The sequence below is a fragment of the Acinonyx jubatus genome, chromosome B3 (assembly GCF_027475565.1).
Source record: "Acinonyx jubatus isolate Ajub_Pintada_27869175 chromosome B3, VMU_Ajub_asm_v1.0, whole genome shotgun sequence".
Classification (NCBI taxonomy): Eukaryota; Metazoa; Chordata; class Mammalia; order Carnivora; family Felidae; genus Acinonyx; species Acinonyx jubatus.
This window is the reverse complement of record NC_069386.1, coordinates 5,400,172-5,427,962: the sequence shown is the minus strand read 5'-3', so window position 1 is coordinate 5,427,962 and position 27,791 is coordinate 5,400,172. Positions and strand designations below refer to the sequence as shown.

General features: G+C 44.8%; 2 protein-coding genes across 18 annotated transcripts in view; one reads left to right on the top strand and one right to left on the bottom strand.

Moving 5' to 3' along the window:
• Positions 1-27,730, top strand: PRC1 (protein regulator of cytokinesis 1). Of its 12 annotated transcripts, none has more exons than XM_053223526.1 (15): positions 1-333; positions 9,590-9,722; positions 9,957-10,079; positions 11,838-12,071; positions 12,149-12,319; positions 12,768-12,917; positions 13,709-13,856; positions 14,614-14,750; positions 16,686-16,781; positions 18,929-19,075; positions 19,289-19,399; positions 22,628-22,738; positions 23,309-23,485; positions 23,807-23,845; positions 25,942-27,730. In XM_053223526.1, exons 1-15 carry the CDS (start codon positions 323-325, stop codon positions 25,993-25,995), a joined length of 1,842 nt encoding a protein of 613 aa, XP_053079501.1. In that variant the 5' UTR covers positions 1-322; the 3' UTR covers positions 25,996-27,730. The 12 variants fall into 12 exon arrangements, with proteins under 12 accessions (XP_053079501.1, XP_026923919.1, XP_026923918.1 ...); XM_027068118.2 differs by having other exon boundaries at positions 23,804-23,845; XM_027068117.2 differs by lacking the exon at positions 25,942-27,730 and adding an exon at positions 25,394-25,734.
• The window catches only part of RCCD1 (RCC1 domain containing 1), a 35,728-nt gene continuing 24,923 nt past the window's right edge, over positions 16,987-27,791 (bottom strand). For 2 of the 6 annotated variants that reach the window (XM_027068127.2, XM_027068131.2), the window contains 2 exons: positions 26,503-26,582; positions 16,987-19,686 (listed from right to left, as the gene is read on the bottom strand). In XM_027068127.2, the coding sequence (XP_026923928.1) occupies positions 19,674-19,686; positions 26,503-26,582 (93 nt within the window). In that variant the 3' untranslated portion in view covers positions 16,987-19,673. Of the gene's footprint in view, positions 19,687-20,452; positions 22,879-26,189; positions 26,448-26,502; positions 26,583-27,791 lie in introns of those variants that run through there. The other 4 variants (XR_008298949.1, XM_053223529.1, XM_053223528.1 and 1 more) reach the window with 4 other exon arrangements.

The following is a 27,791-nucleotide window of genomic DNA, read 5'->3' as shown; positions in this document are numbered from 1 at the left end:
ACAGACCCCAACCCAAGCCGGCGGGCGAGCGCCTCCCCCGCCCAGCCCAGCCCTGCAGCCCCCGCCGTCAGCCCCGGGGCGCGGGGAACCCAGTGCGCGGTCGCGGCGCGCTGCCAGGGGCGGGGCTTCTCGAGGAGCGTCGGGTCAGGGCGCCAATCGTGGAGCCGCTCCGCCTCCGGGCTCGGTTTGAAATTCCGCGGGGGCCTAACGGCTCGCGGAGCCGCGACCCGGAGCAAGGCCGCCGGTGCTTGCGGGAGGTTGCTGCGCTCGGCCCTGCGTGGAGGTCTGGGGCCTCGACGCCCGGCTGCTTGGAGAGTCCGCCATGAGGAGAAGGTGCGGGCTGCGGGGGAGTCCGGGGGACGCGGGAGGGAGCGACACCCGTCCCGGGTGCGGGCCGGTGCGGGGTCCCCGAGACGACCCTAGGCCCGGGCGCGGGTGTCACGTTAGCCCGCGCCGGGGGAGGCCCGGGCGCGGCCGGCAGGGCCGCGGAGCGCAGAGCTGGCGCCCGGCCTGAGGGTGCCGGCGGGGCTGAGGCCGGGCCCGAACCTCACCGGCCGGGGTCGCGCGCTCCCGAGGCCCCGACGCGCCGGGTGTCCGCGAGCCCCGCCCGCCGCGTTTCAGGTGCTGCCGCTCGGCCCGGCGGCTCGTTCCAAGTCCCGGCTCTTCTGTGGGCCGGTTTCTCGGTTCTCTTTAAATAAGGCCGGCCCGTTCTCATTTCTCCTTGGCTTCCGCGGCGTCGGGGCTGCAGTGCTAACATTTTACTTGAATTGGAAAGTAGCCGGGTCTCCTTGCAACTTAAACTCCTTTAAGGGGGCGCCTGGGTGGCTCAGGCGGTTAAGCGTTGGACTTGGGCTCAGGTCATCCACGGTTCGCGGTTTCGAACCCCGCGTCCGGCTCTGTGCTGACAGCTTGGAACCTGGAGCCTGCCTCGGATTCTGTGTCTCCCTCTCTCTCTGCCCCTCCCCTGCTCGTGCTGTCTCTCTCTCTCTCTCCCCCAAATAAATAAGCGTTAAGGAAAGAAAGGAAGGAAGGGAGGGAGGAAGGAACGGAAGGAAACTCCATTAAGGAATTCTTTTCCGGTGGTTTTAACAACAACTCATGCAGTGCTGGGACCAGACTCACCACACTGCTACTCACCAGCCTTGTGACTTGCGACAGGACGGTGAATGTCCGCGTTCTCTTATCCCCATTTCTCCGCCTGATTTCTCTCCATAGCACTTACTGCCATTTAATGTATGCTGTGCTGGTTTATCACCCTTCTTTTGCTATTAGACTGTAACCTCCAAAAGGGCAGAGATGCCAAATTTGTTCTAAAATAAGAATAAAACCAGGGCACAGGTTTTGTGTTAAGAGTAATAAAAATGTTGACCTTACTTTCTGTAAGCAGTGGGTGAGGCAGTGATGATTCATGGCTAGTCTGCAGTTATTGGTCAGACTGGCTGCTTTGTGGCTGTAGGAGGCTTTTCCTTCCATAATTACTAATCCCATCGTTCTTTTTCAAATGCTTGCCTTCCACAGAATGGGAATTTAGTACAAAGAATGGTACCACTGGAAAAACAGGCAGGGCTTTAAAAGTAATCTCAATAGGGGCGTCTTTGTGGCTCTGTTAAATGTGAGACTCTTGATTTACACTCAGGTCATGATCTCACTGTTAGTGACATGGATCCCCGCGTCCGGCTCTGTGCTGTCAGCGCCGAGCCTGTTTGGGATTCTTTCTCTCTCAAATAAATAAATAATAAACTTAAAAAGAATAAAAATAATCTCAGTAAAGCTGGTATTTTAAAAATTTTGGCAATCATCTGAAGGCTTTTTTTGGGGGGGAGGGGTTGTGACTTAATTGAAAAACTTAGCTGTTTACTAATTAATTTAGCCACCTTACTTTCACAAAATTAAGTGACATGAGCTTTGTAGATCGCAAATCTAATTTAAACCAAAACAAATATCTACACTATATGGACTGCTAACCTCTGGCGAGGTTAGGGCCGCCAACTAAAAGCAGTATGGACATAATTGTATTTGTCAACCATCCCTCGGGGTTGATTACTTTAACAATATTGGGCCTGTTGGAAAATGCGTGTTTGGAATTACAAATCTTCTACTTGGAGAACTGTTCTCACACGAGTGTAAGTTTCAAGGAATTAAAAAATGTTCCACTCTTGGGGAGCCTGGGTGGCTCAGATAGTTAAGTGTTCCACTCTTGGTTTTGGCTCCGGTCATGATCTCATGGTTTCATGGGTTCGAGCCCACGTTCGAGCACTGACAGTGCAGAGCCTGCTTGGGATTCTCTGTCTCCCTCTCTCTCTGCCCCTGCCTCACGCTGTCTCTGTCTCTCTCAAACTAAATAAACTTAAAAAAAAAAAAAAGTGTTCCACTCTTCAGAGCACTCATGCTGATTGTTCTGTCACTCTGACAACCCTTTCTTTCATTCCTAAGATTTTACTTTCAAAAACCAGCCATAATCTCACTCCTCCCCACCTCTGCTGTCACCACCCGGGTCCAAGTCACCACCATTATCTTTTGCCTCGTCTCCCGGCTTCTGCCTTGGCCTCCTGAAGCTTATTGTCAACACAAGACAAGGAGCCACAAGGCTGGATGCCCTATCTTCTATTCAGAATCCTCCAATATTCTGTATTTTAGAGTAAAAGCCTCTGGAGTCCTGTTGTACTCTACTCCAGTCACACCAGAGTCCTTGATTGTTTTGGAACCCCAGGCACTGTCCTACCTCAGACATGGGCATCTGTTGTTCCCCCACCCAGGTCTCTCTTCCCCCACATGTCCTGTGGCTTGACTCCTTACCACCTTTAGGTCTTTGCTGAGATCACCTTCTCAGGGAGGTCTTTCCCGGCCAATCTCTTTAAAACCACACTTCCCCTTTCCTACACCTTCAGTAGTCCTTGTGCCCTTTCTCTTCTTGATTTCTCTCCACACCACTTAGTACCATTTAATGTGAGATTCGCTTATCACTTGTTGTTGTTGTTGTTGTTGTTGTTGTTAGAATGTAAACTTCAAAATGGCAGGGATGTCAGTTTTGTTCAGTGCTGAATCCTCAATACTTAGGATGCACCTTGTATATAATAAACATTCAAGTAGTATATTTGAATGAATGACTGGACGTTTCAAAAAAGTATGATCAGGGGCGCCTGGGTGGCGCAGTCGGTTAAGCGTCCGACGTCAGCCAGGTCACGATCTCGCGGTCCGTGAGTTCGAGCCCCGCGTCAGGCTCTGGGCTGATGGCTCGGAGCCTGGAGCCTGTTTCCGATTCTGTGTCTCCCTCTCTCTCTGCCCTTCCTCCGTTCATGCTCTGTCTCTCTCTGTCCCAAAAATAAATAAACGTTGGGGAAAAAAAATTAAAAAAAAAAAACAAAAAAGTATGATCATAAGATGCCTTAGCACATTCACTGTGAATATAATTCTCTTGGTGCAATTATATACTGCCTGTAAATAGATTCAGGTAACTTCCTAAAAGGTGGAAATTTGAGATTTTTTTCTTCTAGCACATCACTGAAAAGCTGAGGATACGTACAAGAATACATCCCAAGGACGCAAAAGGTTGTAAAAAGGTCTGGTTTTTCCAGTCTCTTGAACCTAAGTCACTGGACTGGAAAAGATCTCAAATGGTCTTTTAAATGATTTCTTACCTTTGTGTAGCATACAATTTAACAGGTGTTAGTATATTCAGAGTGCTGCACTTACCACCACAGTCAGTTTTAGAACATATTCAGCCTCCTTTCAGAAAGCCCATACCCATTAGCAGTCACTCCCCTTTCCCACCCTCCCTGCCTACTCCCCAGCCCCACAGAACTACTAATCTACTTCTATCTCTGTAGACTGGCCTATTTGGAATCATATGATACTTTGTCATTTGTGACTGTCTTCTTTCCTTGGCATAATGTTTTCAAGGTTTATTGTCAAGTAATATTCCACTGGATGGGTAAATCACATTTACCTATTCATTAGTTGATGGCCATTTTGAGTTGTCTGTACATTTTGGCTATTATAAAAATGCTGCTGTAAACATTTGCATACGAGTTTTGTGTGGACATGTTTTCATTTCTCTTGGGTAAATACCCAGGAATGGAATTGCTGGGTTATATGGTAACTCTGTGTTTAACTGAGAAACTGTGAGACTGTTTTCCAAGGAGGCGGCACCATTTTACATTCCCACCAGCAGTGTATGAGACTTCTGGTTTCTCCACTTCCCTGTCAACACTTGCTATTGTCTTTTACTACAGACATCTTGGTGCCTGTGAAGGTATCTCTGTGGTTTTGGTTTGCATTGCACTAGTGGCTGGTGCTGTTGAGTCTGCTTTCACGTGCTTGTTGGTCTGTGTATCTTTCTTTGGAGAAATGTCTGTTCAGATTCTTTTCCTGTTGTGCTAGATTTTTATCGTTCAGAAAAATGATCGCTTTACCTTCTGGATGTTTTACAGAGCTAGGCAGCCCTGCTTATAAATCTCCTCTGAATTGTAACTAGACGTTAGAGGCGTAATGAACCTTTGGCAGGAACTGAAGGCCATTCATATTACATTTATTGAATAATTGCTGTGCATTTGGGTCTGGTAAAATGAAGATGATAAGATGTGGCAGTCCTTGTCCTTGAGTCTGTGGTCTATGGGGGGGGGGGGTGGTGGGTAGAAATGACCGTGAGGAATCCACAGCTGTCCGAAGAAGGTGATGGCAGGTGGAAGGTAATGGGCAGAAGCATGGCAGCATCAACAACTGAAAGCTACACATGGTCGAGTGAGGAGCAACACATCTATGGAATGTTCTGGAAGTCCCCTTGGCTGGAGTCTTAGGGAATGAGGGGTAGGAGAGATTAAGAGACAAACCTGGAGAAAGGTTTTAGAAAGCCTTTCCTTTGAAAGTGGTTGAACTGTTTCCTGAGGGCAATGGGAAAATTTCAAGGGAGCAGTTAAGCCTGACTGGATTTTGTTTTCACAAGAACCTAGCTGCCTGTGAAGATTGGCTAGAGTGGAGTGGGCCAGGCAGCCTGGAAGAGACTGGAGAGCATTCTCTGAAGTAGTAAGCCTCACTCAGAGCAGTGCCCCATGCTGGTCTGGCTCAACACCAGGGTTTTACGTTCAAATTGAATATTGACCACAGATTGGATCTTGTAGATCTTTTTTTTTTTTTTTTTTTAATTTGAGAGAGCGAGTGTAAGTGAGGGAGAGGGACATAGAATCTTTTTCTTTTTTTAAATGCTTTGTTTTTGAGAGAGAGAGATCAGGGGAGGGACAGAGAGAGAGGGAGACACAGAATCCGAAACTGGCGCCAGGCTCTGAGCTGTCAGTGCAGAGCCCCACGCGGGGCTCAAACCCACAAACCGGAAGATCATGACCTCAGCCGAAGTCGGACGTCCAACTGACTGAGCCACCCAGGCGCCCCAGAGAGAGAATCTTAAGCAAGCTTCACACTCAGTGTGGAGCCCGGCATGGGGCTTGATCCCACAACCCTGGGATCATGACCTGAGCTGAAATCAAGAGCGCTCAACTGACTGAGCCACCCAGGTACCCCAGATCTTGTAGGTTATTATTATTATTTTTTTATATTTTACACTTCTATTTATTTATTTAGTTTAATTTTACTTTTTATTTTTTAAAATTTACATCCAAATTAGTTAGCATATAGTGCAACAATGATTTCAGGAGTAGATTCCTTAGTGCCCCTTCCCCATTTAGCCCATCCCCCTTCCCACCACCCCTCCAGTAACCCTCAGTTTGTTCCCCATATTTATGAGTCTCTTCTGTTTTGTTCCTCTCTCTGTTTTTATATTACTTTTGTTTCCCTTCCCTTATGTTCATCTGTTTTGTCTCAAAGTCATCATATGAGTGAAGTCGTATGATTTTTGTCTTTGACTAATTTCACTTAGCATAATACCCTCCAGTTCCATCCACGTAGTTGAAAATGGCAAGATTTCCTTCTTTTTGATTGCCGAGTAATACTCCATTGTATATATATGCCACATCTTCTTTATCCGTTCAGCCATCGATGGACATTTGGGCTCTTTCCATACTTTGGCTATTGTCGGTAGTGCTGCTAAAAACATGGGGATGTGTGTGTCCCTTCGAAACAGCACACCTGTATCCCGTGGATAAATGCCTAGTAATGCCATTGTTGGGTCATAAGGTAGTTCTATTTTTAGTTTTTTGAGGAACCTCCATACTGGTTTCCAGAGTGGCTGCACCAGCTTGCATTCCCATGTAGGTTATTTTTAATAAAATGTGAAAATTAGGTTTTTGGTTTATGCATTCTTTTATCTTAAGATTGGAGTGCAAAGGGATTATTTGGGAAAACTCTGTAGTTGAACTTTATTTAATTGAGATTAAAATAATTAACTTTAGTTAATTGAGATGAATAAATGCCTTAATTACATATTAACCTTTCTTCTTTGTTTTTTTCTTTCCTTCCTCCCTCCCTCCCTCCCTCCCTCCCTCCCTCCCTCCCTTCCTTCCTTCCTTCCTCCCTTCCTCCCTTCTTGTCTTCCTTGTAGACTCCATGCCCAGCATGGGCTTGAACTCACAACCCTGAGATCAAGACCTGAACTGAAATCAAGAGTCAGAAACTTAACTGACTCAATCACCCAGGGGTCCCTACATGTTAGCATTTCTAAAATGAATGGATATGAATAATATTTTTTAATCTTTATTTATTTTGAGAGAGAGAGAGAGAGAGAGAGCATGTGCAGGGGAGGGGCAGAGAGAGGGAGAGAGAAATCCCAAGCAGACTCTGTGCTGTCAGAGCAGAGCCCAGTGGAGGTCTCAGTCTCACAAACTGAGATCATGACCTGAGCCGAAATCAGGAGTTGGACATTAACCTACTAAGCCACCCAGGCGCCCTACAATAAATTCTCAGAAATGCTATTCATTATCTGGGTATTGATACTGGCCATCTGGTATAGGCAACTGGTGTTTGTGCCAAAACTTCTCTTCACCTAGGACAGGCAACCTTTATTTTATTTATGTATTAAAAAAAAATCTTTTTTAATGTTTATTTATATTTGAGAGAGAGAGAGAGAGGCAGACAGAGCATGAGCCAGGGAGGGCCAGAGAGAAGGGGAGACGGGCTCTCTCTGCTGGAAGCAGGCTCCAGGCTCTGAACTGTCCGAGTAGAAGCCTAGAAAATATTGAAGCCTATGGAGAAACTGCTATTCTTGGACATCTAGCCTGGTGATTCATAAGAGCCACTGAATACCCTGAGGCACAAAGGGGGCCAGTGAGAGGCCCTAGCCCCATCATTTGTAGATGGCACACCCTCAGTTTAAGTGACTTGTTCTGGGCCTCACTGCTGACTGGTGGCAAAGCACATCCAGATTCTAGTTTCTCTGGTGCCAGAGCAATGTCTTTGTTATCCATTTGTATCTAAGAAAGGAGAGAAAATTTCTCTGTTCTTTGAATGTTATTTTTGAGAGAGGGTGCATGCACTGGAGGGGCAGAGAGAGAGAGGGAGAGAGAGAATCCCAAGCAGGCTCTGTGGTGTCAGCACAGAGCCCAGTGTGGGGCTCCAACCCATAAGCCACGAGATCATGACCTGAACCAAAGTCCGGATGCCCAACCGACTGAGCCACTCAAGCACCCCTGGTTATCATTTTTAAAGTAAACTTTTTTTTTAAGATAAAATGCAGGGTACCCAGTTAAATTCGTATATCAAATAAACAATGAAATTTTTAAATGAGCTTTTTGTAATTGAAGAATGACATACAGAAATGTACATAAACTCAAATGCAGACTCAATGGATTTTCACAAAGTCAGCACACATGTAGGTAACCAGTGTTTCTTGTACCCCGTCCCAGTCACCACCTCCCAGGATAATGGACCACTGTCCTGCCTTCTGAAAGTACACCTTAGTTTTGCCTGTTTTTTGAAGTTTATATAAATGGAATCACATAGTGATATATGCTTTCTTGTCTGGCTTTTTTCACTCAAGACTGTTTTTCCTTTTCTTCTCCAACTTTTGTTTGTTTTTCCACAGTAGTTTGTTTTACTTCCTTTTTTTTTCTTTTAGGTTTGAGGTATAACTTACATACAGTAAAACTGACTCATTTTACATGTACAGTTCGAATTTTGGTCATTGTATACAGTTAGGTAATCACCATTGAGATCTAGGACCACTCCATCACCCTGAAAAAATTTCCTTGTGCTCTTTTGCGATTGATCCCTTGCCCTGATCCCAGGCAATTAATGTGCTTTCTTTCACTATAGTTTTGCTTTTCTAGAACTTCATAAAATGGAATCATATAGTACGTAGTCTTTTTGCATTTGACCTCTTTCGTTTAGCATAGTTTCTCGGAATGTTTCGGAGATTTATCCATGTGGTGTATTCATTGTTGTAATATTCCATGATAGGAATGTACTGTTTATTATGTTGATGGCTATTATGAGGAGTTTCTACTCTTAGGCTATTATGAGGAGTGCTGCTCTGATCATTCCTGTTCTTGCCCTTGGTGCATATGTGTGCGTTTCTGCTGGACCTGCATGGAAAAGTGGAACTGCTATGTTCAGGGTTAATAGGTGCTGCCCACAGTTTTAAAGTGGTTGTACCGGTTTATACTCCAACTTTATGAAAGTTCTGGCTTTTCTATATCCTCACCATCACTTTCGTGTTTGATGTTTGTTTATTTTGAGAGAGAGCGTGTGTGCACGCATGAGCTGGAGAGGGGCAGAGAGAGAGGGAGAGAGAGAATCCCACACAGGCTCCACACTGTCAGTGCAGAGCCCGACCCTGGGCTTGATCCCAGGAACCACGAGATCATGACCTGAGCTGAAATCAAGAGTCAGGCGCTTAACCCACTGAGCCACCCAGGTGCCTCCTCACCAAAACATGATGTTTATCTTTTGTAATTTTAGCCATTCTGTAAGTCACCAGTTGTAATTTAAGAACAAGAAATTAGTGTGATAAATTGCCACCCGTTTTATAGGATCTTCTCACCAAGCGAGCTCTTGTGTTGGTGGGATTTTATTTTGTCTGGTTTATCTTTACTTTTTTTTTTTTTTTAATGTTTATTTATTTTTGAGAGAGAGAGAGAGAGACAGAGTGTGAGTTCGGGAGGGGCAGAGAGAGGGAGACACAGAATCTGGAGCAGGCTCCAGGCTCTGAGCTGTCAGCACAGAGCCCGACACGGGGCTCGAACCCATGAGCTGTGAGATCGTGACCTGAGCTGGTCGGTCACCCAACCAACTGAGCCACCAGGCACCCCTACTTTTTTTTTTTTTTTTAAAGTAATCTCTGCACCCAACGTGGGGCTTGAATTCACAATCCTGATATCAAGAATTGCATGCTCTACTAAGCCAGCCAGGCGCTCCTGTCTGGTTTTTCTTTTATAATTCTGTATTGTACTGCCATGGGTAGAATTGTTGATGAAAGTCCACATTCTGAGTATTATTCAGAAGATTGAACTTCCAGAGTAAGGCAATACTGAATTTTGCTTTGCCAGTGTTGTATTTTGGGGAGAAGAGTGGTTAAGCTGAATGCTTGTTTTCAATTTGTTTTAGCCTTCAGGCCACTGAGAAACTAGTATATTTAGTTTCAGTAAATTTTTATTTTAGTCTGGAGGCAGTGGCTCATGTTACTGGCTTCTCTTTTGCTTTTCAGTGAGGTGCTGGCGGAAGAGTCAATAGTATGTCTCCAGAAAGCTCTGAATCACCTTCGGGAAATATGGGAATTAATTGGGATTCCAGAGGACCAGCGGTTACAAAGAACGGAGGTTGTAAAGAAGCATATCAAGGTGAGTTGGGTAGTACTGGTCTCTTTACGGTGGTTCAGGGGTAAGGATATTGGTGTCTCATCTGACATAGCTACAGAAGTGACACGAAGATGTCACAGGCTCTTCCTGGTTTTCTTTGTGTTTAAGTCCTTTCTTAAGAATTTGAAATTATGAAGGTTTTGGTGTCATTTGTTGGTTTGGGGTTTTTTCCCCCATTGGCCTCAGACTTTTATGGGACTGTATTCTCTTTTGTAGGACCTCCTGGATATGATGATTGCTGAAGAGGAGAGCCTGAAGGAAAGGCTCATCAAAAGCATATCCATCTGTCAAAAAGAGCTGAATACCCTGTGCAGCGAGTTACATGTCGAGCCATTTCAGGTACATGGCAGAGTCTCAGGGGATCCTGCTGGGGTCTGAGATTAGGAAGGAACTCTGACTTGGGGCTACCGGTGGAAGGTTTCCTTGTGAAATCCTGGCCATGAAAGCAGGGAGAATTTGTCACCTAGTTATTTAGTTCCACCAAAGTACCTTTCACTTATGTGAAGAGTTGCCCTGTTGAGAGATACTAGCTAATAAGTGGTGCAATGCTTTGATCAAAAACAAGCCCTATATTTGTGGGGTGTGTGTATAATATATATACATATTATGTATATTATTATATTATTAATATATAATATTGATATTAATATATATAAATAATATATAATGTACTTTTTCTTTTTTAATTCTAAGGAAGAGCTAAGTACAGATGGTACCATGCTATTCTTTCTTTGAAAAAAAATTAAAAGCACTACCTAGGAAGCAAAAGGGACTAGTGATACAAGGGAAAGTTACCAAAAAACCTGCCTTTGTGGTTTTTTATACCCAGTAGCTGCACACCAGTGAACGAGCCAAAATGGCTACTTGGGAAGAAATGTCTCAAAAGCTGGAGTGTCAGGAGAGCATAGTCAAATTCAGAGCATGATTATCTCTGTACCACGCTGACAGGTTGCTGTTTTGTGGTCCAGCACAAGGCAGAGCTTGAATGAGGACACCAGCAAGGATGGAATGAATAACAGGACTCCAAAACATGTCCCTGGTTAGATCCCGTATAAGTAGTGTTGGGATCATAAAAGTGAAAACCACTGTGGAGCTTGGCAAGGTAATTAGAATAGATGTGAGTGCAGGGCCAGCACAGGATGGCTATAATGTGGTGCCAATAAGATTCTTGGGTCCCTCTCTCTGCTACAGGAAGAACTACGTGGGTACCTAGATGGAATCAGGCTAGGAGGGAGACCGCCTTTAAGGGGTTAATGATAATTCATACCTGGCAGCCAAGAGCAATCAGATCGTGATATCAGTGTAGTTTTTTGGAATCTACAGAAATGGCATATATATCATTGATTTTGAACAAATAGTTTCTTTAGTCTTTTTTTTTTTAACTTCCAATGTGAAATCGGGTGAGAAGTTAGATATACAGTGATAAATATATATCTCCTTTAAATTACATGACAGTTTTTATTAGTTCACCAGTGTGGAATAAAATTCTATAAATTTTTAAGACCTGTAACTGCCACTCCCCCCTACCCCCCGCCACCTGTTTATCTGTTGGAGTAAAGCAAGGACTATCGATTTGTATTGGTTAAGTGATGTTTGTAGGCTTTTTAGGATGAGCATCAAGTTATGAGCTAAATAGACTACCCCATAGCTAACTCAAAACAAGCTTTCCAACCACTTTTCACCTCTTGCCAAAGTGCCCTGGTACATTTCCTTTACTAGAGACCTTCCTTAGGGGACCCTCCTTGTGCCATATTTTGTTGGCCGTGAGTTGATGTACTGTTAAGTTTAACTAAAAGTCTGTCATCCTAGGGGTGCCTGGAAGGCTTAGTAGGTTAAGCATCCGGCTTCAGCTCAGGTCATGATCTCACAGTTCATGAGTTTAAGCCCTGACATCAGGGCTTACTGACATCAGTGTGGAGCCTGCTTCAGATCCTCTGTCTCCCTCTCTCTGTGCCCCTCCCCTGCTCACGTGCTCTCTCTCTCGAAAATAAACATTAAAAAAAAAAGTTTATCACTCTAGCCTTCTTCCATTGTCCTTCTCTTAGTGTGAATAAATCCACTTGAAACCTTGTAACAATGGCACATTGTCTCTTGCAGGAGGAAGGAGAGACGACCATCTTGCAACTAGAAAAGGATTTGCGCACTCAGGTAGAACTGATGCGAAAACAGAAAAAGGAGAGAAAACAGGAACTGAAACTACTTCAGGAACAAGATCAAGAACTGTGTGAAATTCTTTGCCTGCCCCACTATGACGTGGACAGCTCGTCCGTTCCCAGCCTAGAGGAGCTGAGCCAGTTCAGACAGCACGTGGCCACTTTGAGGGAGACAAAGGTATACTGTTTGCACTCATACTTCCTAAAGGTCGGTTTGACTTTCCTGGAGGGGCTCGTAATCATTTTATTTTACAGGCCTCTAGACGTGACGAGTTTGTCAACATAAAGAGACAGATCATACTGTGTATGGAAGAACTAGATCACACCCCAGACACAAGCTTTGAAAGAGATGTGGTGTGTGAAGATGAAGATGCCTTTTGTTTGTCTCTGGAGAATATCGCAACACTACAAAAGTTGCTACGGCAGGTAATGGCCACTCACTACTCCATCGTGTCCAGCAGTTTGAAAAAGCTGACAGTTTCTTCCTTCAGTCTTAAATAAGAAGCCTGTATAAGTGAAAAGGGGAAGGATAAAGATAGCAAATGATATGAACATCCTTGATTTGCATTTTTTAAGCAAAAAATTTATATGTAGCTCAAAGAATGTGAAATTGAAATTTTGAATGAGATACTAACCGTCTGTGAATTAGCTTAGTGTTTAATTTTTTAAGTTAAAAATTTGATTCTTGGTTCTTGGTGTTTGAGATCCTACCATAATGACAGCCATACAGTTTGTGTTCAGAATCACAAAAATCCACTTCTTCTCAATCTAGTCAGAGTACTGCTTGTGAGTCCAGACATTTCTTTGTGGGAAGGCAGCGGGCTGGGCTTCTTTGTTCTGTCTTTGCCCTAACTGTCAGCTCTCCTCCCCACAGCTGGAAATGCGAAAGTCACAAAATGAAGCAGTGTGTGAGGGTCTGCGGGCTCAAATCCGAGAGCTCTGGGACAGGTTACAAATACCTGCAGAAGAGAGAGAAGCTGTGGCCACGGTTATGACTGGGTCAAAGGCCAAGGTCAGGAAAGCGGTAAGAAATCCAATGGGTGCTAGGTCAGCAGTCTCTACAAGTGTCAAGTCTGTTGTCCTTACCAGCTTCCTGCCTCAAGCGAGCCTGTTTTTAAAGACAAGCATCAGGGGTGTCTGGGTGGCTCAGTTGGTTAAGCGTCCAGCTTCAGCTCAGGTCACGATCTCACGGTTCGTGGGCTCAAGCCCCTCGTCAGGCTCTGTGCGGACAGCTCAGAGCCTGGAGCCTGCTTCGGATTCTGTGTCTCCCTCTCTCTTTGCCCCTCCACCATTTGCGCACGTGCTCTCTTTCTCTCTCTCAAAAATAAATAAACATTTAAAAAAAATTTTTTTTTTAAAAAGACAAGGGGCGCCTGGGTGGTTCAGTCAGTTAAGCGTCCGACTTCGGCTTGGGTCATGATCTCACGGTCCGTGAGTTCTAGCCCCACGTCGGGCTCTGTGCTGACAGCTCAGAGCCTAGAGCCTGCCTTGGATTCTGTGTCTCCCTCTCTCTTTGCCCCTCCCCCGCTCATGCTCTGTCTCTCTCTGTCAAAAATAAACATTAAAAAAAAATGACTTAAAAAAAAAAAAGACAAGCATCAGACAAGGGTGGTGATAGCTGCTTATCTTCTGTCCTTTTGTGTGCCTTTCTTAGGTTTCTGGCTCCCATGAGCTCATTGTTGTAAAGAGTATTGATTTACCTCTGTTGCTTTGTGTTATAATTTTATATAAAAGGGGGAGGGGCATGGGAGCTTTTGCATTCCTGGGGGAAAATGAATGTGTGGCAAGCGCCTGTACCAAAGCTCCTTGTTTCAGCTGCAATTGGAAGTGGATCGGTTGGAGGAACTGAAGATGCAGAACATGAAGAAAGTGATTGAGGCGATTCGAGTGGAGCTGGCTCAGTACTGGGACCAGTGTTTCTACAGCCAGGAGCAGAGACAGGCTTTTGCCCCTTACTATGCTGGTCTGTACAAAAGTGGTGGTCTTCGTGTGGCCTGCTCACTTGTCTTTATGAGGGCAGACGTTTGCTGGGAAGTGTTTCCTCTACCCAACAGATACGGCACCCCTTTCAAGCCATTTAGCATCAGTTGCCATTCCTGAATAAACAGACATTTGCAAATGCTACTAGGAAGTAAGGGGTCTCTCGATTTCTGAAGCAGTATATCACTGTAGCCTGTGGTTGTGAGGCTCAAGTCTGTCAGGTGCTTACTCTGGGCCAGGTGCAGTGTCAAACCCTTAATGATATTATCTCAGTCCTCATGTCAAGAGATGAGCACACAGAAGCACATAAATGCTCAGGAACTTAACCCAGAGGCAGCACATAGGCAGCAGAGCCCACATTTGAGCCCACGGAGCCTGTCCCCAAGAGCTCAGCAGAATTCTAGTCTGACAGACGAGACTGTACTAAATTCAGCAGTGGTTTTAGAAATTGTCTGTGGGCAGGATGCAAAGGAAGAATATGAAGAAAACCAAGGACAAGGCAAGAGATGACCTAGAGCTTTGAGAATCTTCATCGCTGTGGCCTGCACCCTAATCCCTTAGCCCCTCCTCTCCTCCCAGACTGATCATGTGACAAAGCTGGCTCTTACTATCCACAATATATGCTTATTCACGTATTGCTTTTACTCTATGGAAGAAAAATTGATTTCCATTCTAGGAGGATGAGGATGAGGGTTACTAAACACTAGAAGTTTTTCATCTCCTGGGCTTGTATCTTGCAGAGGACTACACAGAAAATCTGCTTCAGCTCCATGATGCCGAGATCGTGCGGTTAAGAAACTACTATGAGGTTCACAAAGAACTCTTTGAAGGTGTCCAGAAGTGGGAAGAAAGCTGGAGGCTTTTTTTGGAGTTTGAGGTACCGCCCTAGCTTCTGTTTCCCTAGAGTGCGATCAAGTGTTAAGAAGGCCTGCCCTGGACAGTCAGAGTCCACTCTCCTTTGCCCTTTACCAGGCTTCTAAAACCCTGTCTTTATCAGTAAGTCTGAGTTACTGCTAACCTATCTGTACTTGTGAAGCTTATATGCAGGAACGTGGAAGAACAAAATTAATGCCTTAAGTAAGGTAGGAATTTCTTGCATGAAGGAAGTCTAGAGGTAGAGCATCCAGAGCAGGTATGGCTGTTCCACACTCAGTGGTGTGCCAGGCTTCTCCAGCCCATGGCTCCCTGACCACTAAGGGGTGGACCTTACCCCGACCACTAAAGGGTGGTCCGAAGTGGCTCTAGAGCCCCCACCATTGCACTTCAAGCATTGCCCCTTCAGCCCCTCTAAGGGCTCTTTCCAATATTAAGCTCCCCACACCAGCACTGGCATGCGTGGGGCACCTGCTGCCACAGATAAATTCACGTTCTCAGTACTAGTAGGAGGGAGAGAGTGGATGTTGGGGCAGGCAGTTAATACTACCACTCCAACTTTTGCTGTCTTCTTAGAAAGTTTGCCTGGGTATCAGGGCACATTTGTTTAGTCTGAATTCCTTTTCTTCTGGTAGACTGGGCACTTAAAGCATTTCAGAGCTCGGGACTGGGACTGGGTGAGCCACACAAGACATGTAGGGCACAAGGAGAGTCCTTCTCAGAGCTCAAAGGGGTCCTAAGAGAATCCCGAGTTCAACTCCTTCAGGTTTATAGGTGGGAAAGTAGGACTCACACGTGGAGAGAGAGATACGTGAGGTCTTACAGCTGTTTCAGAACAGATGTCCTAGTTCTCGGTTACTCCTTAACTTCTGGTTGAAAGCAAGAAAGAAGAGTATTAAGCAAGTCTTGTTGATGTGCTGGTATTTAAGGAGATGAGAAACTGATTACTGTCCCTTTAGTTAGTGTTTAATAGACAGTCATCAATCAAGGGGTCTGGAAGGGAGATAGGATTTCTTTACAGGCTTAGCCCCCAGATTGTCAAGATTGTTTCTAAACTTTTCTGATGATCTGCTCCTACTGTTGAGTGTATAAACCTAATTTACACTTATAAATTACACATTTAGATTACTGTTCTGATATAATATATGCATGATAGAGGAACAAAAACCAGAAATGGGGGCGCCTGGGTGGGTGGCTTAGTTAAGTGTCTGACTCTTGGTTTCAGCTTAGGTCATGATCTCATACTTGGTGAGATCGAGCCCTGCATCTGGCTCTGTGCTGACAGTGCAGAGCCAGCTTGGGATTCTCTGTCTCCCTTTCTCTCTCTGCCCCTCCCCTGTTCACAATCTCTCTCCTCTCTTTCTCAAGAATAAACATTAAAAAAAAATTTTTTAAAAGAGTAAGAAGCCTAACACTTTACATTTTAACTTGCCCATTTTGTGAGTGTTAATTTCATAAAAACCAGATTATGAACCTCTTAACTGGGCACATTTAACCTGCATCATTAGTATGCCAGAGCTGAGTGGGTACACAGGGTTGTCACCACCAAGCCCTCCGAGTGTAGATCTCTCCCTTGTCCCTCCAAATACCTCATTCCCTGTAGGTGACAAGTCACGTCTGACATCTGGACCAAGTAAGGGAGCCAGTGACATTGTGCACTCCATATTAAAGCTTACCTCACTCTGAGATTAGAAAGGAACCGAACCATAGTCTTCCTGCACCCCAGTGGATGACCTCGCATATGCCCACGGAGCTCACACCCCACTCCCCTTGCCTTGGAACACCATCATTTCTCTCTGCTACAGTGGATGGAATGCAGAACTCTCCTTAGTATGTAGTCTCCTTAGTATGGATCAGTTTACGAAAGCAAGGAATCTTAGCAGAAGTAACTGGTCTGACCATCTCAGGGCTTACTCTAATTAAAATCTATTTTTCACAGAGAAAAGCTTCAGATCCAAGTCGATTTACAAACCGCGGAGGAAATCTTCTAAAAGAAGAAAAGCAACGAGCCAAACTTCAAAAAATACTCCCTAAGGTAATATTGCCACTGAGAGTTTTTGTTGCTTGGTTACAAAACACCTTACTTTTTGTATATCCTTGGCTTTGAAACATCTTGCCCCAGAACCGTCTTCTCTTCTAAAGCTTGGGCCAGGATAAGTACATACTGAGCCTTCCTCCTGACTGAATATCTAGGCTTAATAGCTTTCTAGGGCCAGTGTAGCAAAGTACCACAGACTGGCTGGCTTAAACAACACATTTATTTTTTCACAATTCTGGAGGCTGTAAGTGTGAGATCAAAGTATCAGTAGGGTAGGTTTCTTCGGAGGCCTCTATCCTTGACTTGAGGATGACTTTCTTCCTCCCTATATCTTTCCATGGTCTTCCTTCTGTATGTATCTATGTCCCGATTTTTCTCTTACAAAGCTACCAGTCACGTTGACCCTAATGACCTCATTTATCATTTAACTTCATTACCTGTTTGTGGGGAAAAAAAAAAAGTCACATTCTGAGGTATTGGGGGGCGGGGGTTAGGACTTAAATATGAATTTTGGGAGGATACAATTCAGCCTATAACAAAAGACAAACTTTTGAGAAAGTGCTGTGGGCTTTGTTACTGTTCTCTATTTTAATAGTAATAGTGTTTATTGAATTAAGTGCCAGATACTATTCCAAAGTATTTTCCATTTAGTCATTTCCATTAAAATTTTTTTTTAATTTTTATTAATTTATTAAAAAAAATTTTTTTTTAACATTTATTTATTTTTGAGAGAGAGAGACAGAGCAGGGGAGGGGCAGAGAGAGAGGGAGACACAGAATCCGAAACAGGCTCCAGGCTCTGAGCTGTCAGCACAGAGCCCAATGTGGGGCTTGAACTCACAAACCTGAGCTCATGACCTGAGCTGAAGTGGGACACTTAACCGACTGAGCCACCCAGGTGCCCCTTAATTAATTCATTTTAAATTTACATCTAAGTTAGCATGTAGTACAGTAATGATTTCAGGAGTTGATTCCAGTGATCCATCCTCTATGTGTATAACACCCAGTGCTCATCCCAACAAGTGTCTTCCTTAATGCCCCTTCCCCATTTAGCCCATCCTCTCACCCACGGCCCCTCCAGCAACCCTCAGTTCTCTGTATTTAAGAGTGTCTTATGTTTTTCCCCCCTCCCTGTTTTTATACTATTTTTGCTTCATCTGTTCATCTGTTTTGTATCTTAAATTCCACATGCGTGAAGTCATTTATTTGTCTTTCTCTAAGTTCACTTAGCATAATACTTTCTAGTTCCATCCACATTGTTGCATATGGCAAGATTTCATTCTTTTCGATTGCCGAGTAATACTCCGTTGTATATATATACCACATCTTCTTTATCCATTCATCCATTGATGGACATTTGGGCTCTTTCCATACTTTGGCCATTGTTGATAGTGCTGCTATAAACATGGGGGTGCACGTACCCCTTTGAAACAGCACACCTGTATCCCTTGGATATATACCTAGTAGTGTAATCGCTGGGTCGTAGGGTAGTTCTATTTTATTCATTTCCATTTTTATACATCAGGAGACTGAGGCCCTGAGAACTTAGGTAACTTTTCATAGCCTATAAGAGGTAGATTCTAGATCGGGACCCAGATTGGGGTGCTCTTAATATACATCGTGGTTTTTTTTTTTAATATATATATTTTTTTAACGTTTATTCATTTTTGAGAGAGAGAGACAGAGCACGAGCAGGGAAGGGGCAGAGAGAGGAAGAGAGACAGAATCTGAAGCAGGCTCTAGGCTCCGAGCTGTCAGCACAGAGCCAGACGCGGGGCTTGAACTCATGAACTGCGAGATCATGACCTGAGCTTAAGTCGGATGCTCAACCAACTGAGCCACCCAGGCGCCCCATAATGTACATTGTTCATTTAATGTTGCTTGTCCCCCCAGTGCCTCCAGCTTTAGGCACCAAAACCCAGTTAGACTCTGGGTTCTTGCTGTTTCCCACCTTCATGTGTGTTACGAATAAATCGTCCCTAGGATTTGCTTCCCGGTCACTCTGACCTGGGCCCACGTGAGTCCAGCTACCTGAAATTAGGCTTACGTGCTCTGGGGCGGGAGTCTTCCTTTGGGAGAATACTTTCATGCGGGCTTCATACCAAGGATTTGAAGTGATTAACATTTCTTTCTTTATGGTCTCAGCTGGAAGAGGAGCTGAAGGCACGGATTGAAATGTGGGAACAGGAGCATTCGCAGGCATTTGTGGTGAATGGGCAGAAATTCATGGAGTATGTGACAGAACAATGGGAGATGCATCGAATGGAGAAGGAGCGAGCCAAGCAAGAGAGAGTAAGTGAGCACAGTGTGGGCAAGAGGACGATGGTAATGTGAGTAGCCCAGGGTCTCTTCCAGGGATCTGGGTTGGCTGAAGGGCTAGCCCACCGCACCTCTTTTCGCTCTGGGTTCAGGCACTTGGCTCTAGATATCTGGCCCAACTTCTGCCCTATCCCAGACCTGTTCCTTTCCTGGGAGTTTTCACTGTTCCTTCTGACTTTCACACAGCAACTAAAGAACAAGAAGCAGACAGAGACAGAGATGCTATATGGCAGTGCTCCCCGAACCCCCAGCAAGCGGCGAGGACTGGTACCCAACACACCGGGCAAAGTGCGCAAGGTGAACGTGAGGCTTTGTGAACCACCGTTTGTGAGGCGTTGTTGAGGCTGGGGCTCTTGGCCACCTTTCGCCTTCTGCCCTGCAGATGGGAAAGGGCTTTGGGAACCTTCCAGGTTGAGTCCATCTGAAAGTGTGACCAGAAGGCAGTACTTAATCCCAAGTAATAACTTGATAATGACAGTCAAGGACCTGGCTTCGATGTGTGCCTGTGGTTGAGGTCTTGGATTAATCTTGGGAGACCATAACTGTCACCATTCCGTAATGATGAAGACCTTCAGAGGTTCATCCTAGAATTCCAACAAGTGACAATGATATTCTGTGAGAGCCTTTCATGTTTAGTAAATGGGATAGTTTAACTTTTCCTTTGATAAATGAAATAGAGCAGTATTTCCTTTCTCTTTCCTCAGCTCATATTTATAACCAATAGATCTTTTAAAAAGCACCTGCAGGGGCACCTGGCTGGCTCAGTTAGAATGTGCAACTCTTGATCTCAGGGCCGTGAATGTGAGCCCTGCGTTGCAGGGAGTTTAAAAAAAAAATCACCTGTAGTGTAACTCCAAGAGAACTATTGAGAGTATTTGTTTTTCCTGCTTTTTAATTTTTTTAAATGTTTACTTATTTTTAAGAGAGAGCACGAGCAGGGGAGGGGCAGAGAGAGAGGGAGACACAGAATCTGAAGCAGGCTCCAAGCTCTGAGCGGTAAGATCAGAGCCCGACTCAGAGCTCCAACTCACATACCATGAGATCGTGACCTGAGCTGAAGTCAGACACTTAACTGAGCCACCCAGGTGCCCCTGTTTTTCTTCGTTTTTAAATAATGTATTTTTACAAAATAGAGGTCACATATGATTTGGATTTCTGCCTTTCCCCTAGTTGGTATTGGTTGTGGTTCTTTTTTCATAGTATCAAACTTTCTTCAAGTACATGCTCGTTATTAGCTGTATATTCTATTCTCTTGACATACCATCATTTATTAAACTAGTTCCCTATTGTTGATAGATTTTACTTTATTTTTGATTTAAAAAAATTTTTTTAATGTTTATTTTTGAGAGAGAGAGACAGCATGAGTGGGGGAGGGGCAGAGAGAGAGAAGGAGACACAGAATCCAAAATATGCTCCAGGCTCTGAGCTGTCAGCACAGAGCCTGATGCAGTGCTCAAACTCAGTAACCGTGAGATCATGACCCAAGCCAAATTCCAATGCTTGACCGACTGAGCCACCCAGATGCCCCACTTTATGTTTTTAGAGAGACGGAGACAGTGCAAGTGGCACAGGGTTGGGGGAGCAGAGAGAGGAGACAGAAAATCCCAAGTCTGATGAGCTCTAACTCACAAAAGCATGAGACCATAACCTGAGCTGAAACCAAGAGTTAGATTCTTAACTGACTGAGCCACCTAGGTGCCCCAATATTAGATATTATAAAGATTTTATTTTTAAGTAATCTCTACATCCAACGTGGGGCTCAAACTCATAACCCTGAGATAAGTCACACACTCTACTAAGCCAGTCAGGCACCCCATAATAGGTAGTTTCTTTATTATGAAAGTCATGTGATGGGGCACCTGGGTGGCTCAGTTGGTTAAGCATTCCACTCTCACTTTCGGCTCAGGTCATGATCTCATAGTTCAGGAGTCTAAGCCCCGCATGGGGCTCCACGCTGACAGGGCAGAGCCTGCTTAGGATTGTCTCTCTCTGCTCCTCCCTGGCATGCATGTGCACGAGAGCGCTCTCTCTCAAAATAAACTTAAAAAACATGTGATAAGCTTTTAAAAACCTAGAACACTAAAAATCAATTATAGAAAGATCTGTTTTAATTAAAAGTTTGCAGACCTCTGTGCTCCATGCTGAGCATAAAAGAGAAGCGAGAGGCCCTTGCTCTCGAGAGTGAAGTCAGGGGCGCCCGGCTGGTAGAGCAGCTCTGGATCTCCAGGTTGTGAGTTTCAGGCCCATACTGGGTATAAAGATTGCTTAAAAATAAAATCTGAAAGTTTCCTCTAATCAGACATTTCTGAAGCCCTAGTTGCACTGATTGATGATCTGTGCTGCCAGCGCCTAAGTGTCAGACTCTGATCCTTGTTAACAGATGATACTTTCATACTTTAAGTCTTTGTCCATCTGAGGGTATGAAGTTCTGTCTCATGATTTTAGTTTGTATCTCCCTCCTTACTAATGGAAATTGAACCTTTTGCCATGTCTACCGGCAGCATTTGGGTCTTGCGTAGTTTGTGTTTTTACTCTTTATGGTGTTTTGTTGATGAACGAAAAGTGTTTTATGGTTTTGTTTGTTCACTTTTTTATTTAAAAAAAATTTTTTTTTAAGAGAGAAAGCACAAGTAGGGGCAGAGAGAGAGAGGGAGAGAGAATTCCAAGCAGGCTCCACACTGTCAGTGCAGAGCTGGACATGGGGCTCGAACCCACAAACCATGAGATCATGACCTGAGCTGAAATCAAGAGTCAGATGTTCAACCAACTGAGCCACCCAGGCGCCCCCAGTTTGCATTTCTAACGTTTAAAAATTTTTTTCTTTACATTTTTTTTTAATAAGAGACAAAGAGAGACACATTACAAGTGGGGGAGGGGCAGAGAGAGAATGAGACACAGAATCTGAAGCAGGTTCCAGGCTCTCAGTCATCAGCACAGAGCCCGATGCGGGGCTTAAACTCACAAACTGTGGGATCATGACCTGAGCTAAAGTCGGACGCTTAACCAAATGAGCCACCCAGGCGCCCCTCTTAACATTTTATGCAAATACAATTATACAGTATGTATTCTTCTTTTGGTTTGGCTTCTCTCGTTTAGCATAGGTTTTTTGAGATTCATCTATGTTGTTACATGTATAATAGGCCACTCCTTTTTACTACCGAGCAGTATTCCATTGCACAATTTGCTTATCCATTTGCCTGTGGATGGACACTTGGCTTGTAGGCAGTGTTTTGGCTATTACAGATAAAGCTGCTCTCTATATATGTATAGGTCTTGGTAGGGATATCTGCTTTCATTTCTCTTGGGTAAATACCTAAATATGATAGAATTACAAACAAAATGGCTACCATTTTACAGTGCAGTCCGGATAGAAATACTTTCAACACTTGTCACAATTTTCCTCAAAGCTCTTAACCATGTAAACCCATCTTTCTTAGACTATTTCCCATACTCCTTTCTCTATAGTGTAGGGATGGGCTGCCAGGCATGTTACCCCACCTCCATAATCTCTGTTCTTCCCCTTAGCTGAACACTACCACCATGTCCAACGCTACGGCCAACAGCAGCATCCGGCCTGTCTTTGGGGGGACAATCTACCGCTCCCCTGTGTCTCGACTTCCACCTTCTGGCAGCAAGGTTAGTATGTATGCTCCGTCTACAAGGGACATCCCCAGCACACCTCCAGCCCATTTACCCAGGGGCCCCACCTTGTCATTCGAGTTTCTGAGAACCCTGGATTCGGTTTTCAGGGAGATGCTGCGAGTAAGCCAGCTTATCTGCCAAAAAAAGAAACCAACAACAACAAAATACACCCAGGGGTCATTCTGAACCCCGGTAGTATCATGGAGTCACTGGGATGTAACTAGGTTCAGTGCAAAGCCTGGTCTTCAGCTGCTGCTGAGTGAGGTCCCTGTGTGTGGGTTCAAGCCCAGTGACACTGGATCACTAGACAGAATCGGGTACTCTCACATCAGGAGAGGTGGGGAATCTGTGCTAAGTGGGTCTTTCAAGTATTTTACAGACTATGCTCAAGATAGGTATTTTGCAAGTCCTTAAGAATTCATGTATTTTTTGAAACCACAAGTAGAGGATTATAGGCCCATGAATAACAAAGACGGTATCAGCCTTTAGCCATTTGCGCGCGCGCGTGTGTGTGTGTGTGGTCACTATGAGGATGGTGCGCGGATCTCTTTCCCTTCTCTGCAGCCGGTCGTCACTTCCACTTGTTCGGGGAAAAAAACGCCCCGTGCTGGCAGGCATGGAGCCAACAAGGAGAACCTGGAGCTCAACGGCAGCATCCTGAGTGGTGGGTACCCTGCCTCGGCCCCCCTCCAGCGCAACTTCAGCATTAATTCTGTTGCCAGCACCTATTCTGAGTTTGCGGTAATTCACCTTTTCTAATATCTGCCAGTCTCTGGGGAGCACACAGTTGGGGCAGAGTGGGTATCTTCCCAAGGGCACCCAGGCCGTGAGGACAGTTCTTTGGAGGCTGAGAATCCCTTTCCTGCCTTGACCATGGCATGGGGCGGGCTGGTTTAAGGAGCATACAAGAAGGAAGTTGGCAGCAGCAACTAGACGTTTAGCCTGGATCCTTCTGCTTCAGAAATACCATTCCCTGGCTGCAGGAGGTGACCCTCTGATCACGGCCCTGGTGCTCTCTTGGTGGAGTTCTTGGTAATTGTCTTAATTCTTTGTTCTTAGAAGGATCCGTCCCTCTCTGACAGCTCCACTGTCGGGCTTCAGGTCTGTATGGCAACCCCTGCATGTCCCATGTCCGCTTTCCCAACTCACCTGTCACATCTGCTGGCTTAATTCCCGTCTGGGCACGGGGCTACACTAACCAATAATCTCAGCTGTACTACCACAGAACCTTTTTTTGACAAAGGAGCAGAAGTCCTAATGTGGACCTCAAGGATATCTGACTTCAGTCCCAAGAGACTAATCTGCTGATTAACAAGAAAACTTGTTCAGACTTGAATTGGATTCTCAGCCCTACCTAAAGTCAGGCAAAGTTTTTTTTGTTTTTTTTTTTTAATCCTGTCTTTCACAACAGAAGACCTTCACCCTCCCCAGTTGTGACATCAGAGGCCTCCAATGTGCCGGAAAGAATAGAGGCCCCATCACGTGGGGAGGGGAGCCCCAGCTGTGTGCTGCCCATCATGAGGTTCTTGGCCTGTGTGCTGATTGTTTCCTGGAGTATATGACTTACTAACCCCTTAGGGCTGAATTGCCAACTTTCTGTCTTCTGTGAGCTAGCCAGTGTTCATTTCCTTGCCTCTGCCTGTTTCTACCTCATTAAGCTGCTAAAGCATATATGTGGCATTGGGAGATTTTTCCAGATGCTCTTTAGTTCCTAGTAACCTACTCCGTGTTTACTAACACTTAACCGCAGTGCCCTTTACTTACCAGTGTGCGTTCTCTCTGCCCTCCGTATCTTCCTGCTGGGAAGCGAGGCTGTTCCTCACCGTGGGTGAGGGGATACGGCGTTAAAGCCATGGTGCCTGCTCTCACTGCTGCAGTGACAGAACGGGGCAGTTGCTCAAGGCAAGAGCTTGTTTTGAGCATTGAAACAGTTTCATATTATGGCACTTGTTTCAAATTAAATGATTGGTATGGTTTTATATATAGAAGTGTACGTTGCTCTGGCTAGCTGATTGCTGGACAGAGGGTCCAACTTTCTCTTCCTTGCTTGTTTAGCCAAGCCCTGTATCATCCCTGTGGGGCTTAAATGTACCCTGCTTATCTCTAATCTGGTTTTGGCTGCTTTGGCTGGTAACAGACTCCACCAGGTGGCACCAAAGCCGGTAGACTAACCTTTACTAACCTCTTTCTCAGTGGTATTCGTGCTTTATCTTCTTTTCCATGTGCTCCAGCATGAGATCATATCACCAGCAGGTTACAAGGCCCTCAGCCCCAGGGATTGGTAGATAAAGGTCTGGCCCCTTGCTTTATTCAGGGCTCAAAAGACCAAAGGTTGTTGCCTGCCTAGCTTGACAACTCAATAGAGTACTTTGTGAAACTTGAGGGACTGCTATTCTGTGAGGTTGTAACAGAACGAACTGGCTAAGGACAAGGTCCCGGGCATACGTGTGCACACGCTTAATCTCTGACTAATAGAACGGGGCTCAGAGCCTCTCATCTTGTGTTCCTAACAACCTGTGCTGGAGAGCGACCTCTGTCTCAGAGAAACAGCCCTCAGGGGACCTTGTGCTGACATTTACCCATGCTTACAAGGGCGGGGCATGCAGAGGAGGGACAGTACTGCCACTGACATTATTTATTTTTCAACAGCGAGAACTTTCAAAGGCTTCCAAATCTGATGCTACTTCTCGAATCCTCAATTCGACCAACATCCAGTCCTGAGAGGCCCTGAGCGGTCAGCCAGCTGTGGCTTCCTTTGCCTAGACTAGATCTAATTATCTATGTGGCTTTCATTTTTCTTGAGTTTAGGTGTGCTTGAGAATCTGGACAGGTTCCACTACCACGGGCCTGACTTACAGAAGTGAATGAGTGTCACAGAACAAAGTCCATCATCGGCTTAGTGGGTCTTCAAAGACTTGATTTTGTTTTGACCCAAGAAATACATTAAAACTTAGTTCATAGCAGTAAGTGCAAATTTTAGCCTATGGAACCTAATTGCTGAAGCACGAGCAAGGGCGTGTCGTATTTCACCACGGTGTGGGAAAAGGAGTGTGCCGGTCCTTGGGGTAAGGACCTGAAGCAATATTGGCTCGTAGGCTGTCACTAGTAATTAACATCTTTTTTGTTGAGGGACACGGAGTTAACGCTCTGGCTACAGGAGCTTTGCTCTCACCTAAAGATCTGTCTCCGCCACACAGGACAGCCTTCCTCCTGCTGAGGATGTGTGTGTGTCAGAAGTGGAGATGGCCTGACCTACTGCCAAAGAGGTGACAGGGAGGCTGGGAGCTCCTTTGTTAAACTGTGTACAGCTCTGTTATTGTGCAATGCCCTTTGTGGGGACGTGTGTGTGAACACATGCCTGTCTGAGCTCTGTTTCTGCAGTTTTCCTCTGGGTTGAGTCCCCCCATCCCTCTGCCCGCTAGGCCCGAGTTCGTCTACCCCGGCAGTTGCCGAGTTGGGAGGCTGTTTGGATGGGTTGGGCCATTTCTGTTGTGGAGATCTGGAACTTTGCACAAATCAGTATTGGGGAGTTGTTTCTGCTCCAGCGTCCACGTCTTTACCTACCCTACTGATCACTACTGCTCTCCCCAAAGCACTATTTATTCTTACCTTGTCTGCCTCTGTCAGCACGTTCAATGGTTCTCAAAACTCACCAGCATGGATTTGGTCTGTGTCCGCCATGCTGCTTAGACGTATACATGTCCTGTTTTTAAAATATAAATATATTCTTAAAAATAAATTAAAATGTGTATACTTACCTTTCAAAAAGATATATTGTTTTTTTTCTCCCCGGCCAAATCACTTTTTGGTTGCTTGGGTCTGTGGAAAACAGAAAAGACTAAAAAGAAAATATAAGATTTTTTTGTTCGGAGTATGGTTTTATGTTCTGTGCATTTCTAAATATTTCTTGAGAAAAGTTTGAGGGAAAAAGTCCAATTCCTGATGTGTAAATTTCCATTTGCACTGCTCTCTGTCCCTAACAGGACATCTTCTATAGGCCTGGCTTTTTGGTTAACAGCCTTTATTTTTATCAGAAAATAAATGCCCATTTACAGTGTACACTTGGATAAATTTTGACACAGTTTCACACACTTGTGAAACCATCACCATAATCCAGTTTCTGAACATAACCATTACCCCCAAAATTTCCTCCTGCCCCTTTACAGTTTTCCCCTCCCCACCCCTACCAACCATTTATGTGCTTTGTGTCACTGTGGAGGAGTTTGCATTTTCTAGAGTTTTAGCTAAGTAGAATCCTGCAGTATATATTCTTTTTGGGGGCTTTTTTTTTTTGCGGGTTTTGTTTTCAATATAAAGTTTATTGTCAAATTGGCTTTCATACAACACCCAGTGCTCATCCCAACAGGTGCCCTCCTCAATACCCATCACCCAGCCTCCCCTCCCTCCCACCCCCCCATCAACCCTCAGTTCTCAGTTTTTAAGAGTCTCTTATGCTTTGGCTCTCTTCCACTCTAACCTTTTTTTTTTTTTCCTTCCCCTCCCCCATGGGTTTCTGTTAAGTTTCTCAGGATCCACATAAGAGTGAAACCATATGGTATCTGTCTTTCTCTGTATGGCTTATTTCACTTAGCATCACACTCTCCAGTTCCATCCACGTTGCTACAAAGGGCCAGATTTCGTTCTTTCTCATTGCCACGTAGTACTCCACTGTGTATATAAACCACAATTTTTTTATCCATCATCAGTTGATGGACATTTAGGCTCTTTCCATCATTTGGCTATTGTTGAGAGTGCTGCTATAAACGTTGGGGTACAAGTGCCCCTATGCACGGGGCTGGCTCTTTTGACTTTGATTTTGAATTTCATCCGTACTGTTGTGTCCATATTTCTTTCCTTTTTATGGTTGAGTCCTATTCTGGGGTATGGGGAGACCACAGTTTATTCACTTTTTATGTTTATTCACATTTGGCTTGTTTCCAGTTTAGGGCTATTAAAAATAAAGCTGCTGTGAACGTTCACGTACAAGTCTTTGTATGGAGCTGTACTTTTTGGGGGGTAAATACCAAGGAGTGGAACGGCTAGGTCA